This window comes from Gouania willdenowi, chromosome 6 (genome assembly GCF_900634775.1).
Source record: "Gouania willdenowi chromosome 6, fGouWil2.1, whole genome shotgun sequence".
NCBI lineage: Eukaryota > Metazoa > Chordata > Actinopteri > Blenniiformes > Gobiesocidae > Gouania > Gouania willdenowi.
The window spans coordinates 57,956,433-57,979,050 of record NC_041049.1 but is presented as its reverse complement, the minus strand read 5'-3'; the positions used below and the strand labels follow the sequence as shown (position 1 = coordinate 57,979,050).

The window sequence follows — 22,618 nt, the reverse complement described above, 5'->3', positions numbered from 1 at the left end:
CCTTGATAAAGAGCTACTTCTATCCACTGCTGCTTATAGCTGCGGCTTTTAAACATAATAGTGTATTATTGCATTGAAAGAATGGCTAGTGAATAACAGTAGCGGCTCCTTTGGAAATGATTTAGCTCGTGATCAAGACTAAGGTTGATAGACCTAACTACATAGGTACAGGACAAAAAAAATCCTTTGAGTGAGCTGTGCATCATTCAGCTACTTTTACTGACCGAGTAGGTGATGTCACAGTCTGTATTGATATACAATGATTATGAAAACTGGGTTCTTGAAGTCTGAAGTCTCAAACCGATGAGAAATGTAAGTGAAAACATTAAGAAATTGTTTCAAAATCTAGTTTTTGCTGTTGTTACGATTGCCCTGTATAGGGTTGGCCCAGTGTCCTCCCTACTTTTGTTCAGTTTGGCCAGGGTCTCCAGTCCCTTTTAGTTTGTTCTGTTGGTACTTTTAGAATTTTGTTAAGAAATACTGTTGATAAACCTTTGATTTCTGTGTGGCGTCTTGTTTATGTTGCGGCCCCTCAAGCCTTGACATGACATCCTAGAGGGGGTCGTAACCGCTATCCACAGTTACAGTATGTCTCTTTTGAATATGGAGCACAATCAAAAAAACACGCACATCCCTTTTGAAGCAGTGTGCTGGATCAAAGAGTCCAAAGATGCAATTTATTTTGTAATTCACTCATCTGTTTCTGTATTTTTAACTGTGGCCTCCACATTGGTCACTACACCACATTAAGATCACACCTACGTAACAAAATATAACATTTCCACACTATATGACGGGTACCCTGATGCTTGTATGGTCATGAATGTAAAATTTTATCCTAAGAATGTTATATTTGTAAATAGTGTACATTTTTGTAGATATATATACATATATATAGTGTATAAAGTTAGTATACATGGCGAATGTAAATACATGCAATACAAAGGTCCATTTTTTTAACGCTGACATGTATCATTTGACTGCCTCGTTCAATAAAGCACACTACAAAAACAGGTGTGCCTAATGCTGCAACTCATGTCTGATGAAGGGCGTTCAGCCCAAAACGTCAAGTTTTTTTTTGGTGTAAATTAATTAAAATTGGGAGCTAACCACACAGTTGTGCAGACCTTTTTTTTCATTGCATCTTTTGAGTATGGACCCTGTAGTATATCCAAATGCTTGTTGACAAGCACAAGAAGCGCCTTTATTATCACTAATAATACACTGTAGGGGTGTGTATTGCCTGGCATCTGGCGATACGATTGAAAAAACACAAGCTGGTCAACATGCCTAGGTTTCAGCGCACTTCTTTGTGCAGTTACAATGTCTCCTGCAGTGGAAAATAATTTCCTGGTTAAATAAAGGTAAAAAAAAAAAAACAACAAAAAAATCAATATGGATGCATTTTGAATTGATCCGAGAATCACGCGACATAATATCGCGATCGATTTTTTCCAACACCCCTAATACACTGTAAGAACCAAAGAATAGACAGTAGAGTAATAGGGTGTGCAGCAATTATCAAATTGTTGCAACCTTTGTTCAAGCTTAGTCAAAAACCTTTCAGGTGTCATTTCAAACTTTAGTTGTGCATTAGGTCCATGTTGCAGCTGCTACACATAAAACAAGGTTTTAAAGCCAGGAGGAGACCACATGGCTAAGGATTATAGTATATTTCTATTACTGTAAAACTACACTATTGACAAGTTTAGCATCTACTCAACATATCACTTTTCAGGGGTTACCACAGAAACCCATTCTAGTTTGCACCAAATAGTTGAACCAGTAGTTGAACCTTAGCCACATCTTATGATAGTATAGTTTATCCAGAGGTGAAAGAAACGGATTACCAGCAGTCATGTTACTGTAATTGAGATGTTTTTATCGGTTCTTGTACATTTTTGAGTGTACAGTATTTCTAAATCAATCATTTTACTTGTACTTAAATACGTTTTAAAAGAAGTTAAGTAATTTGTTACATTTCTACACCCAACCGTTACAGAGTAAATAATTATTTTTTTGTTTTATATATATATATATATATATATATGTATATATATATTTTTTTATTTTAAAAAGATCAACGGAAATTGTGAAACTACAAAAAATGAAATGACCAGACAACAATCAGATGCATCACATCATAGACGACCAGTCAGATTAAACGTATTGTACTGCACCAAAACACCATTGAGTGCTGGTTATTTTCTCTGTTTTAGAGTTCATAAATGTAGCTATACTTAGAGCCTGATTATTTTTTTCATTTTGAATTGAATTAATTGGTGTTTTATATATATATATATAAATATCATTTTGACAAACCTTTTATTTCATCCAGATGCCTTAGCGGAAAATAAATTAGGCTCTAATTGTGCAAGATTTTGTTTCTTCCTTTTTAAGTTTATACATGAGATGTTTACTGTATGCAAGGGAACCATGGCAAGATTTGTTACCAAAAAATAAACAGTTCTCTTTACGCCTCTGAGTGTATCTTATTCTAATATTTTTCATTTATATTGAAGCCGTGGTGCGTCACACATTAGGGATAAAGTCAGGTCAGGGCTCAACATTAATGCTTGACCACTTGCCATTGGCAATTAAACGTTGTAGTCCGGCAGGATATCATTACACCTGACTTGCCCGACATTGCAAATGAAATGAGCGGTGTTCGAGATGCTTGTTTGTTTTTAAGTATTAGTTGCTTCCCCACAGCCTAGAAGTCACTGTATTATGTAGTTGGGCTGTATTGACTGTGTGTGTGGAGAAGAGGGAAGAAGTTGAGGATGGTGAATGTTGTGCCTCTCCCTGCATTGTTTCTACCGTCCACCGGACAACCTGCGATACGATAATGTGTATTACACATTATCTTTCTGTCCGGGATTCAACCAATCAGTGCTTTTTTTCACTAAGACATGATTACAAATGTTGGAGATCTCCCTTTTTCATACAGAGCAGCTGTTTGAACTGCTTTGGAGTTTTTGAGCTCCAGGTTTTCAATGCTAGTTACTGTCAGATGTGACATCCTGCTCTATGCACCAGACGGCGTTCTCCTTACTGACAGAAGTATAAGTGAGGGACATTTAAGATGGAAAACTCACTGTTTGATTATGGATTTACTTTGAAACCTACTGCTAATTAAATTGAATCCATGAAAGAACAAGATAAACTAAAAAGAAGAGAAGAGTCTGATAAGAAACATGAAGCAAAGAGAGCAACTTTAACATGACGATGAATGCATGACAATGAGGATGCTCCGCCGTGCCATAGCGTTCCCCAGATTGCATTATCTTTTTTTTTTTTTTTTAAACATTATTTATGAGTTTCAACATGGCCAGGCACAAAGTATACTTAAAGTACTTGGTCCAGAGTTCATCCTAAACACATGTAGACCTGGATAAACAAACAAACCACTACACAAAACAACAAAATACACAAAAGGGCTGTAGTCAAACAAGGAAATGGTTGGTCGACCAAGACTATGGCGCACGTAGCGATTAGTCGACAAAAAAAAAGAGGAAAAAAATAACGGAGAATGAATGACCAGGTGCAGAGGAGGACGAGAAGAAAGAAAAAGAGAGACACATATTTTGTTTTGTGGTGCATATTTTACCATTTATGATACGAACCTTATTCAAGCTTTGGCCAGAACCCGACAAAGCTAAACTGAAACCTACAGGTCCGACAGACATTAGGTATTTATATCTGTGTCCGACCTGAAACCGACAATTAAAAACTATTTTTTCCCTCCTACAAATGACATATTTACATTTGTTTTAGTGGTACGCCTGCTTTTATTAATAAACTGTTGATGTCAACATCAGATCAGCACACGGTTAAACAAAACGCACGTCAAACACAGGTGCAAACACAGGCAGGCAATCTATTTACATAATCCATGTTGTTGTGCAGAAAAAGCATTGATTTAACAGTGGATGCTTGTTTCAAGCCTGTCTTAATGTGTTCCCTCTCTGCTCTGCTCTGAGGACTGTACACTTTACAGTGACAACTGAAGTGCAACACTTTTTTTTTTTTTTTTTTTTGCAGCGCAGCACATACTCACACAGAGCTGTTGCTTGACATAGAATCATGTTTAGGCATTAAATAAATTATATTTGATATTTAATCCTTATATAAGTGCAATGCATTTTTTTAATTTATTTTTTAACGGTATTGAAACTGATACCATTGCTGGTCAACCAATGAAAATCTTGGTCAACCACAACGGCATTGACCAATTAGTCGACTAAAAGACCAAAGTTGGCAGCCCCACTAACAATGAGGTTATTAATATCATATCCACAATTTAGCCACAAACAAATTGAGTGTAATGGGGGGTCATCTAAAGGTTTAAATACTCTATAATAGGTTTCCACATGCTGTAAAACACTTCATATCTCAGGTTTTCAGTGTGGAGGACTCCAATAAATTCTCTCAGCAAAGCTTCAAATACAGGTGGGATATCAGATTTCCACATTTTCAAAATACATCTCTTTGCAATAATCATACCATAAGCAAACATTGTACAGATTTTTTTGTCCTTCTTTTTCAATGTGCTAGAAATGCCTAACAAGGCAGATTCAGGGTCCAGGTCAAGATTAGTTTTAAATATAAAGGAATACCATTTAAATATTGAACACCTAAAGTTTTTAATCTTTGGGCATTCCCAAAAGTGATGTGCCAGTGTACCATTGAAGATCCTCCATCTTTCACAGAGAGGTGACGTTTGGGGGAACATTTTGTGTAACTTAGTTCTTGAATAATGTAACCTATGCAAAACTTTGAAATGAATTAATTGTAACCTAGAATTAATAGAACAATAATGAGTAGGGGTGTGTATTGCCTGGCATCTGGCGATACGATTCGTATCCTGATACATAGGTCGCGATACGATATGATATATCCCGATATTAAAGTATAAGGCGATTATTGCGATTTTTTTATATATGACTTAAGAAATGACTAATCTGTAAATGTGTACACCTTCATGAGAACATTATGTATGAAATATATTTTATTGGCATATGTTACACTCAAAAATTGGCTTTAACATGCCATGTGCCAACAACTCAAAATAAAAAAAAATAACATGACTTTAGTGCAACTTAACTGAGGTATATACCTAGAACAACAAATAGATGCAGAAATTTAATACTTTCTTTTTTAGATTTTATTGAAAAAAACTGAAGCTGGTCAACATGCCCAGGTTTCAGCACTTCTTTGTGCAGTTACAATGTCTCCTGCAGTGGAAAAGACTTTCCTGGTTAAATAAAGGTTAAAAAAACAAATTTAAATTAATTTTTTATTTTTTTTAATAAAAAAAAATTGATATGGATGCGCTTAGAATTGATCCGAGAATTGCACGACGTAATATCGCAATATATCGCCGAATCGATTTTTTTCAAAAATATAATTTAATGCTTGTTTCCAAATTTTGGCCTGAATTGGAATATTAAGGTCAGCCTCCCATTTATGCTTAACCCATATTGCATTATAACCTAAACTTTAGATTTTAAGATATTGATCCAGAATCTAATCAATTTCTTATTCCATTAAGGAAATATCCTGAAATTTTACATCAAAATCCGTCCATCAGTTTTGGAGTTATACTGTTCACAGACAAATCAATATAATTTCAAACATTGTTGTTGTTGCATTATCTGGTCAATCTTTTTGTATTATTTCAAAAGATGTTGAGAAATGAACTATAAAAATAAATTCAGATGAGATTTGATTCTTTCTTATCAATTATATCAAATAATCTTGGTGTTCTCCTTAGATAGTTGTACCTCAGTTTATCTCGAAACCGAGGTCCTTGTCTTCGGCCCTGGTGGATGTCCCCCACCTCTGCCTTTGGTCATCTCTCACCACATTTCAATTCAAACACAAAAACTTGCTTTTATGTTTCATTTTAGCCTAAATTTTGATAAGATAATTAACTCAATCTTTCCCCCATTCTCTCACAAATTCAGAGTTTTACATATTTCAGTAAAACAAACAACAGAAAGTTACTTCACCTATTGTTTTTCATCTTCCATTGTAAAGCCTTTAACAGCAGAGAGCTCACTGATCATAAAGACTGATATAGATTGCTTTCTGTCAGCCAGGCACCTTCAGCAGATGTGTAAAGGACCTGATTCATTGACTGATTCATAAACAAGTAACAGAAGCAGGGAGGCAATGCAGTGAAACTAAAACAGGTGTTATATGGTGTTATCTCTTTCTCTGTAAACAAGCACTCTAACTGCAAAATATTGGGAATGTTGTAATTAATCACTGACGGCTTTATCTGATTCAGTAAACATTGCAGTTTTGTAAATGAAAGAAAACATCATTTATCAGCTTTTCAGCATCAAGCTTATTTTAGAATGATCATAAATGTAAAATTATGAGTACACATCAAATGAGACAATTGTTTTCCAGGCCAAAAAAGTTATTACATTGCATTGTTTTAATACTTTTAAAACTTTAAAATGTGCAATAAACATTTGAATAACTTGCTCCAAGCATCTTACTTACTGATTTAGGCTTCTTCTTCTTCAAGAACTTTGGTGAGCTGTTACAAATAGTTAAATGCTGAGTAAAAGTCTTAAAGGGGACATATTATGCTAAATCCACTTTTTTAGGCCTTAAATGCATTTTGATGTATATTTAGATTGTTTAGAAGCACAGAAAAGTTCAAATTAGTCTCTTCAGGTGCTCCGTTGATATCTTTATATTCTGTTTTGGTCATATTTTTCAATCTGTTTCGATTTTTCGATTCTCAATTACGTTTTTTGAACAATAACGTCAGCGGAACTGCCAAATTAGGACATCGACTCCAGGCCCAACACTTCGAGCAATTCGCCATTTTTATTTCTCGCTTTTATTTTGTAGTCCAAGCTCCAGGATGCAGATGTATGGTTGTTGGATGTAGTAACCCACACGCTTCATTACAACGTCTCCCAGCATCAGAACCTTTTCGAAGTGCCTGGTTGAGTTTTATTTTTCACGGAAATGTACCCACATCTGTGGGTAAGGTCATTTTTGTGTGCGCGCAGCACTTCAAGGATGACTGCTTCTGCAGATCCTTGATGATATGGCCTACGTGGTTTAATTTAAGTCTGAAGTTTTCATTAGTAATTTCATTTTGCCGTTTTTGTCTCCGAAAAGACTGTATTAAAATGCATTTCGTGACGTTAGCTTGGCGCTAGCGTTAGCTCGGTGCTTGTGTTAGATCACTTGTTAGGGTTCTGCAGGTTCATCATCTTCATTTTCATCTCGCTCCACTGGGTCCGACTCTGGCTCCAACATGTAAAGCTGGATGGACAAGTATTCCGTTGTTGACATTGTGTAAATAATGTGTGAATAAACTTTTTCTGCGCCGCTACGTAGCCATATCTCTTCTATCAAACTACAAAAATGGCCGAGCAGGGTGGAGTTGAACCTGGAGAGGGGGCGGGGTATGAAGTGTCTCATTTGCATTTAAAGAGACCGCACCAAAACGAGTTGCTCTTAGAAGCACATCAGAAAAAGGGTATGGAAAAGGGGTGGAGCTATAATAATGAGGAATTCAGACCCAAGCAGTGCAGTTCTGCTTTATATAGACCACAACTGTATGATTTATATCTAAAAAGGAAGGATTTAAAACCATGATATGCCCCCTTTAATACCTGCTTTCAGGGATGCATTTATTGATCTGCTATTTAAAAAAAAAAACTTTGACAAACTCAGTTTGAAAAATCATAATCAGAAGGGAGTTTTAAATAATTCACTTCCTATAAAAATGCTATTGTTATTCACTCTATTGTTAACTCATACAATCAAAAATGACAGCAGTAGACTTAGCACGCATGAACCCTAAAACAATAAAGGAAAATGTTCAGCAGCTAAATCCATCAACTTCTCGCCTTGACACAATACCATCAAACATCTTAAAAACAGTCAATTGTGGCACCGTACCGAAATCCCTGAAAGTAGCTGCCGTGAAACCTCTGTTAAAAACGTCTCTTTACTGGCTAACTATAGACAAATTGTCAACCATCCTTTTCATGGCAAAAATCCTTGAGAAGTTGGTCTTCAACCAACTGAGTCAATTCTTAACCCATCCATCCATTTTCTGACCCGCTTTCGCCTTTTTTCAGGGTCACGTGGGTCTGCTGGTGCCTATCTCCAGCTCTCATTGGGCGTGAGGCAAGGGTACACCCTGGAAAGGGCACCAGTCCATCTCAGACAACTACTCACACTCCCATTCACTCCTACGGACAATTTAGAGACCCAATTCTTAACCTTCAACAGAATATTTGATAAATTTCAGTCTGTCTTTTGTTGTCATTACAGCACAGCCACAGATCTTACCAAAGTGCTAAATGACATAAGGTTGAACACTGATTCACGAAAAGTTTCTGTTCCCATTCTATTAGATTTAAGTGCTGCATTTGACACTGTGGACAATAACATTTTGTTGCACAGATTGCACACGGGGGTTGTACTAAATGGAAAAGTACTGCAATGGTTGAAGTCCTATATGGAGGAGCAAAGTTATTTTGTAAGCATTGAAAACTTTGAATTTGACAAATTACCAATGTCCTGTGGGGTTCCACAGGGCTGTGTTCTTGGACCCCTTCTGGTTAGTCTTTTTATGCTTCCTTTAGGATAAATTCTACGGAACTGTAAGGTTGATTATCAGAGCTACGCAGATGGCACACAACTATATCTATCACTGAACCCAGATGACTATGGTCCCATTGAGGTGTTGTGTGACTGCTTAGAAAAGGGAAACTGCTGGTTGAGTTAAAACTTCCTTCAAATGAACCATGACAAGATGGAGGTCATCATCTTTGGTAACAAGGAAAAGAGGACTGCTGTCAGTGAGTATCTTGAGTCTCGGATTAAATCAATAACAATAACAGCCTTTTACCACCTTAAGAACATCTCCAGAGTAAAATATTTCTTTACTCAGAAAGATCAGGAGAAACTGGTCCATGCTTTTATCTCCAGCAGACTGGACTATTGTAATGGTCTTCTGACAGGAACCCCCCCAAAAAGCATCAGCTACAGCTGGTTCAGAACGATGCAGCTTGGGTCTTAACCAGAACAAAGAGGTCAGAACACATTAGTCCAGTTTTAAAGTATTTACACTGGCTCCCAGTCAGCCTCAGAATAGACTTTAATGTTCTGCTGCTTGTGTATAAATCTGTGAATGTATTTGGTCCAGAATACATCAGTGAGATGTTAGTCAGGTATGAACCCAGCAGGTCTCTCAGATCTATGGACACAGGTCAGATAGTGGAGCCCAGAGCTCACAGTAAACATGGTGATGCTGCTTTTAGTTGTTATGCTGCAAAAAAGTGGAACAAACTGCCAGCAGAGCTGAAGTCAGTATCTAATGTGAACATTTTTAAATCAAAGTTAAAGGAACTCTTTTTCTCTACTGCTGATGACTGAAGGGCATTTATAATAATTTTATAGTTGATTTAATGTTTTCACTGTTTATTTTAAAACCTGTTAATCATCTTAAGGTTCTTATTGATTTCTTGTTTAATGTTTTCTGTAACATTTTAATCATGTAAAGCACATTAAATAACCTTGTGTATGAAATGTGCCTGTCTACACAGACAAAAAAAAGGTATATATTCACTTTTTGCATGTCTCTTTATAGCCTACATTACTCTTCGACACCCATCAATAAACTGCATTCCCATTAAAACAAAACCTTATTTATTCAATGGTACACATGTCACGTCTTCCCACTGACTCTAAAGTAACTGACAGCAAACAAATTTTTACTTGTTCTAAATCAGCAAGTGTTCTGACAGTAAATGCTGTCAACTGACAACCTGAGCGGTATGACACATGACTGATTTGTTGTTGTTGTTGTTGTTTTTGGTACGTTTTAGACATTTTTCTAAAATATTTGGATTCTTGTGAGCTGACAGGAAATACATTCATATTTCAGTGGTACAGCTGCACTACGCACTACATCCAGGTTATTGCTGCAGGCTGTTTAAGCCAATCTGCTGACATTTGTCTTCGTGTGAGGTAAACTCTTGACAGGTTACCATTTCCTCAAAGGGCTAAGGCAGAGAGACCTGCCTGCACATCCACTGGGTCATGCATACACACAGTGTACACTAGGGCTCTAGTCAACCAAGGAAATGGTTGGTCGACCAAGACTATGGCACACGTAGCAATTAGTCGACCAAAAAAAAGAAGAAAAAAAAAACGGAGAATGAATGACAAGGTGCAGAGGAGGACGAGAAGAAAGAAAAAGAGAGACACATATTTGGTTTTGGCTTTTTGTAGTTCAGATTTGTTTTAAAACACAGACCATTTATGATATGAACCTTATTCAAGCTTTGGCCAGAACCCGACAAAGCAAAACTGAAACCTACAGGTCCGATATGACATATTTTCGTTTGTTTTAGTGGTAAACCTGCTTTTATTAATAGTAACTGTTAATGTCAACATAAGATCAACGCACGGGGAAACAAACGCACACCAAACACAGGTGCGCAACGGGCGCCGCGGCGCCCGACAGAAAAAAGATTGATTCAGTAGTGGATGCTTGTGCTTCAAGCCTGTCTTAATTTGTTCCCTCTCTGCTCCGGTCAGAGCAGTCAGCACTCACTCACACAGCTGTTGCTAGACATAGAATCATGTTTAGGCATTAAATGAATTATATTTGATATTTAATCCTTATCACCTATATATGTGCATTGCATTTTTTTTAAACGGTATTGAAACTGATACTGTTGCTGGTTGACCAATGAAAATCTTGGTCAACCAATGAAAATCTTGGTCGACCACGACAACATAGGCCAATTAGTCGACTAAACAACTATAGTTGGCAGTCCGAGTGTACACACACAGGGTTCTTCACATTGTTTGTACTTTAGAAAACTTGGCCCATAGGATACAATGACAACAATGACCGTTACACTAACCTCTGTGGAAATAAAGTTCTTGTTCTTTATCTAAAGGACATCACAAGTAGAAGATCTACCTACCTACACACAAATCGTGTCTGCAGATTCCATCTGACAATCGATACACAATACACACATCCCACTACTGCTACATGACAAGCTACCCCAGCCTATCATGCCTAACCGCATGCGACATCGACCCTGTGAACACTTTCTGCCATGTGAGCACCATCCTCAAACCGGATCAGACCCCTCGATTCTGAATCACAGTTTGTATCCAAAGTCTCATTGAAGGCATCAAGCATGTGTCAGGCAGTATCTGTTGCTTTTTCATGTCAAAAAGTGCATTGCTCATTCTGGCGTCTGATCCAGAGGAAACTTACTCAGACACAGCAGGTGCTCACAAACACAAAGGTCATGTGCTAATCCCAGAAAGACTAAGCTGCCTGACCGGTCTTCTAACAATATCGTTACTGTCTGATAAAGGTCGACTTCTTTCCCATTTGTTTTCTAGTGAATGACTGATCACACTCCAAATCTTGTAGTACCAACACACAAATGAAAACAATCACACTAACCTGCACACATTGACGTGATCAAGGTTATCTATTTGTACTTGGAGTGTACATAGTGAAACTATGCTGGCATTTGCCTACTTGACTTGCACTATTATACTTGGTTTTTCTCTCTTAAAGGTGACGTTCTCAGGTGAAGGTGCAAACATGAAATATAGTTCCTGTCTGAAATACAGATTGATTATCAAATTATCGTTCACATTCTTGATTTTCTAATTCACGAATGACAGAATAATTATTTATTTTATATTTACTTGTGACTTGTGTAATGTCGTATGCACTCACGGTACTTGTGTGTATAAGAATTAGGGTTACACTGACCGATACTAATACCGGTATCGGACATGAAATGAACTACTCATTGGCTGCCAGCCATTTTCAGAACAGCAACCCCCCTCGCTACCAGAAAGTTTAGAGCATTTTGACTGATTTTGAAGACCCACAGAATATTTTGTACTCTATGTAAAATCTGAAACCAGATTATGAAAGAATAAACTCTACTTTCATCAGAATTTTTTTTTTTTGTTTTGTTTCTGGCTTGTTTCGTTCTTCCGTAATCAGCAGTTGAATATAGGTGTTTCACACAAAACGCCAGTTTCTTACCAAAAAGCTGTCAGTTACTTTGAGGCCAATATTTTTTTTGCTTTAGGGACACCTCAACATTGGTTTTCTTCTATGAAAAAAAAAAAAAAAAACAAAGCTGAGACCGGGCTTTTGATGGCAAAATGATAATTATTTTGCTATCTGGGTCAGAGTTGTATGATTTCCATACCGTGTTACCCCCCTCCCCCAGTCTCCACACAAGCAACTTCCTCCGACTCCTGACATGCCGAGTCGACCCGTTTGGCCCAGATTGTTGATCGTCTTCTCTCACGATCACAACACTCTTATTAGCCCACTTAGGTCCACACATGCTTTGCTTGAGTGTGCGCTGCTGTGAGCTGCTGGATACTTCACAACCTCCCCTCGTAGCGCCATTTTCTCCTTTCCTCTCCTTGTAACCTCTGCCCATCACGGGTGATCTCTTCTCCAAAGGTGCACTGCTGCCACCAACATGGCACCAGTTGGTCACTACATCACAGTACAAGGCCGATATTCATGGAAGACCTCCGCCAGAGTGTCTTCTTGCAACCCTCGTTATAAAACACAATTGACGTTCATATACTTCAATGGCAGTGAACGTTTGGATTTGAAATGACATATTTGTACGTCAATGGCACCCATACCAATGATGTTATATATTATTGCTTTATCCAGGAGGATCTGATTGGTCAATTAGGCACTAACATAATCAGTTGTGTGGAAAAATACATTGATGCGAAAATATGTGCGCTGATGCCTTTGTCCGACCAAAACAAAGATGATTTCAAGTAAAAGGAAAGTTTATTTTTTGTTGGAAAAGCAATTTCTGTATTAGCATTTGGAATTTTGAGTTTAAGAAAAATGTGAGTGGCAGAGTGTATTACTTTAAGTTGTTGTTATTTTCATGTGAATGAAGAATTTAAAGATGCACTTTTTTCAGTAAACCAGGCCTATGTGTTTTCAACATAAATCTTAAATTTGGTTGATTCAGGAAGGACACCATGACAGGCTGCTGCCTCCCACTACTTTTTTTTATTTTTTATTGAATGCTACCTCTGACTCTGAATGCATTATTTTGTACTTTTGTATTCTTACTTGAACTTTATTTTGGAATTTTGAGTTGAAGAACACTAAACATATATTGCAATGTTAAGGATTTCATGTTTTTTTTTTTTTTCATTTTAGATATGTAAATCAACATGTATACATTATTTTTAGTCAATTGATGGGGAGATAACCGAATTGAACTGGAAACATGAATCATTAGATTAATTGATTTGTTGAAAAAAAATTGCTAGATTTAATCGTTTATCCCAGCCCTAGTGGAAATACCTTTAGGTGAATAAGTGCGAAATTAAAATAATATAAGCAAACTTGTGTTTGATTTAATTATTCATTAATTTAATTAATCATTCACTTTTCTGAGTATTCTTATTTGCACTCATTCTGGAAAAAAGAGGTATCAAACACCCATCCCCTCGTAATATTCAAGACCCGTGACCCTGAACAGGAACAAATGGGTTGAAGGATGAATTAATGGATAAATGTTGATTTAAGGGCCAGTAGTCCATCTGGCAGCTCTTCTAATTACCGCACCTCTCTCACACAAATCTCCAATCTTGAAAAATCATGTGTGACTCTGACTCATCCTCTTTAAAGTGAAGTGTCTTATTTGTCATTGAATATAAGAGGGAGCAGTAGCTCATTAAAGTCTCTCTCACCTCCTGTGGTTCGAACAGATTTTTTTTAGTCACGTTGAAATGGGTGGAAAAGACTGAAAGAAAAAAAAGGTGAATGTTGATCTTACTTAAAACCCTGTGTTTTTAAAAAAAAAAAAAAAATGCCAGCTCAAATCAGAACATATTGTTGCTGCTGCTGAAGCTCAAGCAACAACTGCAACGATCATTTATCATTTAACACAATGTGTATACCAGTGTTTTATTCATATTGAGCTTGGATATCATCAGCAATATACAGAATCTGTCTGTTCTGCAGTATGAAGGTTTCCTTTTGGAAAAACTGGCTAACCATGCAGAAAAATACTGGACATGTTCTACCTATAAATAGTCAGCTGTGCTTTAATACTGTCAGCACGGACACCAAATCCTATAATTACTAATAAAAAACAAAAACAGTCAGGATGACAGTACAAGAGACCTGCCAACCCTCAGTGTTTAAGGTCCCATATCATACTATTTTTCTCCATTTGTTCTAAGAACCCCAAAAACATAGTATTTGAGGTTTATTTTCCCAAACTCGCCTGTTTTCCAGAGTTTTAGCCTCTGAAAAGTCACTTTCTGAGCAACTCTACAAACAAGCGGATTTGCTACTTATGCATATTCATGAGTGGGCGTGTCTATAGACAGGACACAGACTTCTCTGCATGTCTCACTGTGTTACGAGGGGGATCAGTAATCACCAAAGCAAATTTATTTTTGCTATCCACACACAGTTATGATCGTTTTCTCCCAAAAAACTGCACATTACAGTAAAACACATGGTTTTTTAAGCTGCTATTGAGTGAGTCTGTCTCCCCTCCCCGCTCAGTGACGTAGGGCCAGAGGATGGCCCGCCCTCCTCCCACCCAGTTGACATGATAGCGACAACACGTATCAACAGTAGCAGTAGCAGAAACAACAACAGCCTTAGATGTGTAGCAGTGATAGACTGTGGAAGCACTGCACGAAGGACGCTGAAATGCTCACCTTTGTGGGCGTGTCTGTTTACATGTCAATCACGGCAGAGAGCTTCCTGGAGGCGCGGCTTCTCCAGCTCAGTGCCTCGTCAAATTTGTCACTAAAGTGGGAACGCGTCATCAAATTGGAGCGAGGTGTTTGGGCTCACCCTGCAGTAAGAAAGGAGCAAATCACCCTCTAACTAAAGATTGAGGGAATCAATAAAAAAACACTTTGAGCATGTGTATGAAGCCCTAATAGCACTTTTATGATGTTTAAAGCACAGAAATGTCCATTTTGCTTAACAATGGCCCTTTAAGTAGTGAGTTAAGACAATCAGGAAATGAGACACACCTGTGTGGATACAAGAGGAAGGGCATTCTCTCAGAACAAAAATATTTCATAGAGATTGAATTTATAGCACCACTAAACTACATAGACATTAGTCCTAAACACAAAACCAAGCCGACCCAGATTGTGACAATAACTACCAAACCTTTACTCATCTCCTTTGATACAAACAAAGTAACTAAGAATTCAAACAGTTTATTCATGCATTTTGGTATTTTGTTTTAAGTGGACTTAAAAATGAGTAAGAAATCTGTTTGGTAATCTGGAAATCTCCTGCAGTGTTTTCATGAAGCCTAAAGATTTCTGCATACCTCTGTTTGGGAATCACTGCAGTAATCTACAAGCTCTTTTTTGCTTGCTTTGGGACAACTTACTTTTCTTTCTATTTTTTATGTGTTCATCTTATTTGATAATAAAAAGCTTTGCTCTGTAGAGGAAGATGGGGAGTGATTCTTAGTATTCTTGGACAGCAACCAATGCTTTGTAGCCTTTTACAGCCTCAGTGGACTGACAACAGTCCCTGTGAGTGAATCAGTCTTCATTGAGTACACGTAGATCATTGTACATTTCTTGTTGCCATCATTGAGAGTATGTGTTACATCAGAATGAATCACTTTATCTAGGGCAGTGGATTTCTGAATCCATGTACCCCATTTCTCTTATTTCTGAATTCAGGTACCCCCTTTTTGTCCGACTACATCATTTTGCTGAGAAAACTATTTAAAAACAACTATAGATCATAATGATGGAAGGAACGTGTGAAAACACACATTTTAAAGAGTCTCATTTTGTAAATAAGTGGAAAAATCAGTATTTAGTGCAGTGGTTCCCAGCCTTTTTTGGATCGTGACCCCATTTTGTCATCAATAATTTCTGGCGACCCCAAAGACATCATATTTGAGCTCAAATATTTTTAATTACTGCATTATAGTTTAACTAGATGTATATTTCACCATGTGAAAGGATATAAATAGTTGTTTTAATAAAAAAAATAACAATAATAAAAAAAAATCTCTCAATTTCTCAGAAGTTTCAGGCGACCCCATTTAAACTCCAGATGACCCCACATGAGGTCACGACCCCAAGGTTGAAAAACCCTAATTTAGTGGCTCCTGAATAGGTTTTTTTCTATAGTTTTTATAATTTCCGGTCACCTCACGCCTGGGGTGGGACCAAGACTGACATTTTATTTGTTTATTTTCAACTCTCTCTCTCTCAAGTACCCCCTGTAGTGCCATTGCGTACCCCGAGAGGTACATGTACCCCCATTTGAGACACACTGATCTAGATCAGCCATTCTCAACTGGTGGATCGGAACCCAAAAGTGGGTTGCAGACCTGTACTGGGTGGGTTGCGGACAGCTGAGTGACATTGAGAAATACTCAATGTCGCTCATGTTGGACTTGTCTTTTATTTTGAAAGAAACTTTTCTTCTGTGAAATGCATGTTGCACAGGAAAATATATAGATTTATGTTTTTGAAAAACTAAATTTGGTTGGTTGAATTCTAGAAAAAAGTGGGTTGCGATTTAATTACCGTGGCAAAATGTGGGTCCCAGGGTGAGACCAAGTGCGAAATACTGATATAGAGATGATAAGGTGCCAATTAAAATGTAACTAAAATCTTAAATGGCTTGTTTGAAAGTTTGGGACTTATAATATAGATCTCAGACTAAAGTTATTTGAATCCAAATGATGAACAAATTCAACTTCTCTCAAACTGATTTAAATACGTCATGATCAACGTGACCAAAGAAGACAACAGTTATTTTGTTTTCCTTAAATATTTCCTTTTAATGCCATGAATGAATTCACTGTCGGTGTGATTAAATTTACCAACTGGATAGCTCCTAGCGAGCTAATAGCATGGAAGCACAACCACCATTGTACTGTGCATGCATGTATTTTTCCCTGATGCATAGTCTGACTTTTTTTATGGCTCAATTTAACAACTGTTCGTATTAGCAAAACACATTGGATGTGGTGGATGAACTCCAATGATAGGTTTTTGCTGCTGATGGTTACAACTGAGTCCAACCAGGCTTTTCTTCTTTGTGTTTCCATTTCCTGGTCAACAAGGCTTGACGCGTCTCCTCTTGTGAGCAATAAATCAGCCGTTAACTTTTAAACATTGAGTGATTGTCTGTAAGATAGATAACACAACAAGTCTTTCTTTCTACAGCTCAACAAAACCACATGTCTTTTGTTGCTCAGACTGAATTCCATTAGATGCAACATTTCACTTGTTTATTTCTATTTTAGTCTTTGCATACGACCTGTGTTTAGTGTCTTATCGTTGTTTCATGTGTTTGTGTTTGTTTTGCAGCCTTAAGTCCTTTCCCTGTTGATGCAGCCTCAGCCAGGCGGTGTCACTCCATCTATAAGGGGTTCGCTCAGTGTCTGATGGCTCTGGGTGACAGCCTGACAGACAGCGCACGCAAGGATGAAGACATACATGAGATACACTCCATCTGCAGGTCAGTCACTATGCCCAAACATAAGACATCATATATATATATATATCTATATATTCTATGCATTCATTTTTGATCACTGACTGCCAAATGTCACCTTTAATGTGTGCTGAACAATTAGGACAGCAATAATTTGTGATCACTTAGTTTTAAACAGTTTGACTGGAAAACGTAAAACAGTAATGTTATCATGACTAAGCAATGATATCTATATGTGCAGCTGTGTATTGTTGTATTGTAAAGTTACGCATGCTAAAATAAACAGCAACTTTTTGCAACATTTAGCAACAAACCACATTTAAAAAACGTATGTGAATTTTTTTGTTACTTTTGACTAGATTTATAGATTTATTTGTGATATTTTTATCTCGTAAGAATGTAATGTCAATGTCTAAATGTGAAATCTAAATGTTAAATCTAAATGTTCCATTTAAATGTTAAATCTAAATGTTACATTTAAATGTGAAATCTAAAGGTTACATTTAAATGTGAAATCTAAATGTTACATTTAAATGTGAAATCTAAATGCTAAAAGTTAAATCTAAATCTAAATCTGAAATCTAAATGTCACTGATGAAACTAAATATTTAGCTTTAGATTTAGCATTCACCATTTAGATTTAGCATTTAACATTTAGATTTAAATCTAACATTTCGATTTAATGTTTGGATTTAGATTAAACATTGACATTATATTTTTACGAGAAAAATAATATCACAAATTTCACAAATATTGCTGTAAATCTGGTCAAAAGTAACAGAAAAAAAAATTTCACCAACATTTTGTAAACGTGGTGTAGCTGTGTGTTTACATTGTACAAATGCAACAGCTCATGATGACAAGAAATAAGTTTGAGTTACCATATCTTAGTTTTTCAATTTGCGTTCCTTTCCACTTTCTTTTATAACCTCCGTTCATTAAACTCTGGGACCTACCACAGCATACTCAAAGAAAAGGTCTATCTCGAGGAAAGTAACAAAATACATGACAGTCAAACACCTTTATAGGTATTCTTATTTGATAGTTTTTACACAAGCCACTATGGCAGTAGTCCCCAACCTACGGGCAGATGACCGTTACCAATTGGTGGAACATTTGGTGCCAGGCTGCAAAGATAGAATAAGGTTTCAAAAATAAAATCTATTTTATTTTGCATGCTCTTTTGTGTACTTTTGTGCGGAATCACACCTTCACTGGACTAGTTAGTCTCAATGCAGAAATCAGGTGTGCAACATTTGTGTGTATAAACTGTGGCAAGTATCACCTCCGCCACCCCCGATCCCAGGAAACCTTGTCGAATATGATGTAGTCTGGGGTACAATAAGCTGGGTATCACCGTGCTGTGGGACAATTGTGGTCAAAGAGGTCAGCAGTACTTCAACAAGACGACTTTATTGTGTTCTGGCATTTCTGGGTTACTGGGTTTTTCAGGGCATTGGTTTCCTACAACCCTTCAAAGAAAGTGAACTGTGAGGGAAATCATGACTCACTCACTGAGAGTTGGTTTCATTGCAGATAAAGTGGTATTTATTACGGTTAAAAAGCACTTAAACATGCAGCTTGATGGAAAAGTGACAGGAACAAAGCCTGTCACCCATCATCACAATGATAGATAGATATTATTTACAAGTGTCTGGACTGTTGTGATCATTAAGGTGAATAAATAGAGGTGAAATACACTGAGTGATCTAAACTCATCTAAATAATGATTAAGACGTGATTATCCATTTGCATTGATATATGATTGCCATACTAGCCGTTTCTGTTAACTATCACCTGCTAAATTCTGTTCTTCGTTTTAAACTTTATTTCAGTCTGGATCACTTTAGTCAAATAGTTTATTTAGCTTGCATTTTAGATTTGGTGGTAAGGCTCTGTTCTGGACTTCTCTGCCATTCCAGCAGCTGCGTGGGAAACCAGAAACGAAGGGAGCTGCCACTCGCTCTTCCATGAGCTACATGGAAAGGCATAAGCAGAGAGAGCGGTCAGCAGGACCCCCAGCAACAGAAGCAGGAGACATTGTTTAATTTGACAGAAGAGGAGGAGCTGGGGTGGGGCTGCGTTGCGAGACGTTTGCGGACGAAGTGTACAGAAGTAGGCGTGTTGCCGAGGTTTAAATGCAGCACCGTGACTAGCGCTAACCAATGGGAAGCATGGGACATTCAACTGGATGATTAACTGAATTAGTGGATGTCTACTGACAGCTGATGGGGCTGGTCTAGCTTGACTTCCATGCCTGCCTGAATTGGCGATGCTCAATTTATTTCAGCTGTTTTGAGTTCAGGTAATTTTCTTGATTATCGTCTCAGTGTGTCTGCTGCTGTTTCACTCACTGTTCTCGGACGGACCAAATCTTGTTAAAGGGCTGTGGAATTAACATAGAGATGAAATATTATTTTGACATGTTTTATGTCTTGTAATATCACTTTTAATATCTAATAGGCTCCATTTTAGCTACAAAAAAGGGTTCATTAAAAAATGGGGTACATTTATTGCACATAAATTTGGTGGCTAAACCTAGTAAATGAACTAGATGTGACTTCTACTAAATATTGATTGATAAGAGTTGGTATTTGAAGCAAACAATATCTACTGTTACTAAACTTCCATCTCTGCTTATCAGCTGATTGCATAGATGTGTACAGTCAATGCAATGTGCTGCATTATAAAGTTTTCTTATTAGGCATATCATGCATGATGGTGTTGGCATCCTGCCTTTGTAATTTACAGGCCCCGTCTCTGTGTTTCAAACAGCACAAAATATTTGTGAATATCATTTTTAAAGGTGCAGTCTGCAACTCTCAGATCCCTCTCTCCCCCTCCCTCCCCACTGCTCTCTTGCCCTGCCTCCAAACTTTCCAAAGTCCCTCCCTCAGAGGAGCTAACAAGCTAACGTTAGTCCGACAGCAACATCACAGTAATATAACATGCTCTGTTAAAAGCATATTACTGCAGCACTTCTCTCTGTCTATGTGCACACACCTCAGCAGCAGCAACAACTTACAGCAGCTACACAGAGGCTGCTGCGCGCACATGAACACATGCACCACATAGCTCTAGTGTAACAACTACAAATCAAACATAATGTAAATCAAGCAGCAGCAATTACTTTTCAAGCAGAAAAGTCACCAATTCCATCTTCTACTCCTCCAGGCTATACAGCGTAGAATAGACGGTGCTCCGGGAAAGGGGCGGGGCCTGTGAGCTGTGTTACATAGTGACAGCTTTAGCAAATATGACAAAAAGTTACTTTTAAAAGAGTTGCAGACTGCAGCTTTAACCAAGCAATTAAGATTCCCAAGGCGAATAAATTTTAATTCTCCAGAATGTGTTTTATAATCAACCTGACATTAACAGCACTTTTTTTCAGCCTCATTGTTTTGTCCTGAGACCTGATGATGGTTAATAACCATGCAGAGAATCTCTCACTTCCTTTCTGTCAGCCACACTTTACCATCTCCTGCCATCTCTCTATATCCTGTATCCATTCATCATCCATCCCCCGCTCTATTTATACACACCTCTTTCATCTGTCTTTTTGAGAGGTCTGGCTGACCTGGGGAGGGAGATACCAATCTGCTATGGAAGGATCTTGGAGCAGGATCACTAATCCTTTTTCTGTCAGCTCAGGTTAAAAACGAGTTGTTATCGTCCTCCTGAATCATCATGGCTAAGTATGCACAGATACTCTGTGATGAAGACGCACTGCAGAGCGCAGTGAATGTATTTCATTATCTCTAACAAGATGTGTGACCAGCACTCCTCTCTCTCTCTACATTATCAGAGGAGCTTTTGCTACTTAAAGAGCACTAATGACAGTATCCTTGCTGCATACAACACAGCATACGTGCTTTGTATAGTTCTTTGAGGAGAGGCTGTTAGTCCACAGAGGATTTTACTTTTGTCCAAGACATATTATACTTAAGATCTTCTACAACATGGGAAATCATTGAGGAAAATATAATGGTGCATTTCTGAGTGCATCCTCTGATGTGTGTGTGTGTGTGTGTGTGTGTGTGAGCTTCTCTTCGTACCACCATCATTGCATTAATATCTAAACTGCACAAGTGTTATTGCAATTTGTGGTTGGTTTGAGGCTGCCTGTGTTCTAGAATAAGGTGTTTCTTTACAGTTAAATGAAATGACAAGAAATATCTGCAGTCATGATATAGTTTTTAATAAAAACTTTGAATCTAGAAATGATCCACTGGTTCACAGCACGGTAATGGAAGTGGAGGGTGTACCTAAAATTGGCCAACGCTGATTTATGAAGGGATTAATAAATAATGTATTTGGAAACCTGACTCTGAGAGTCTGATTGTCACAATAAATCATATTTACCTATGTAACTACCTTAGAGTTTGCCCACGTGTGATAACAACACATAAATGCATGATAGCATGCATGCACTTTCTTAAGCAAGCACATTATCACTGAAGAATGCTGACAACACTGTTAATCTGTCACAGTTCAAAGCTTTTTGAGGCCTAGTCTCTCCAACCTACCACGAATGGCAAAGTGCATTTGGGAGAAGGTTGGCCATCCTGTGTAGGGTCAGCAACTCAGTGTAGATTAAAACAACTGGCTGCACTAATGACTGTTTGAACTCAAGTGATGAGTTGTTTTATGTTACATGTCTTTGGGAAACTGGTCAACATCTACTAATATAACCCTGCTCGTCAGGTTCTCCATCTGATTCAAAGAGTCATTTTGCTTGAAGGTAATGTTACTATTCTCAACTCTGTGCCACTCTCACTTCTAATTTACACTGGTTGCAGGTCCGCTGCGTTACATCTCCACCACGCCACCAGAGCTGATAGGCTCCCACTTTAGTCTGTGTTCATTTCCGGGTCCACTGCGCTGCGTATCTGCTCCGTCCCAGCCCTAAGGCAGAGATACGCAGGACTTCTGTTTATGGCGGATGCTGGAGCACGACGCAACAATTCAGCACAGGGCAAATGCTGTGAAACAGGAAGTTAAGCACATACTAAACATTAAAACTAGGAGTGGGACGATATCTCGATACGGCGATATATCACGGTATTTTTCGCACAATAG

General features: G+C 37.7%; 1 protein-coding gene across 1 annotated transcript in view; it reads left to right on the top strand.

Annotated features, from left to right (window-relative positions):
- The window catches only part of nrn1la (neuritin 1-like a), a 106,278-nt gene that overhangs the window by 68,140 nt on the left and 15,520 nt on the right, over positions 1–22,618 (top strand). The window contains exon 2 of the mRNA XM_028450609.1: positions 17,413–17,563. Within this exon, the coding sequence (XP_028306410.1) occupies positions 17,413–17,563 (151 nt within the window). The remainder of the gene's footprint in view (positions 1–17,412; positions 17,564–22,618) is intronic.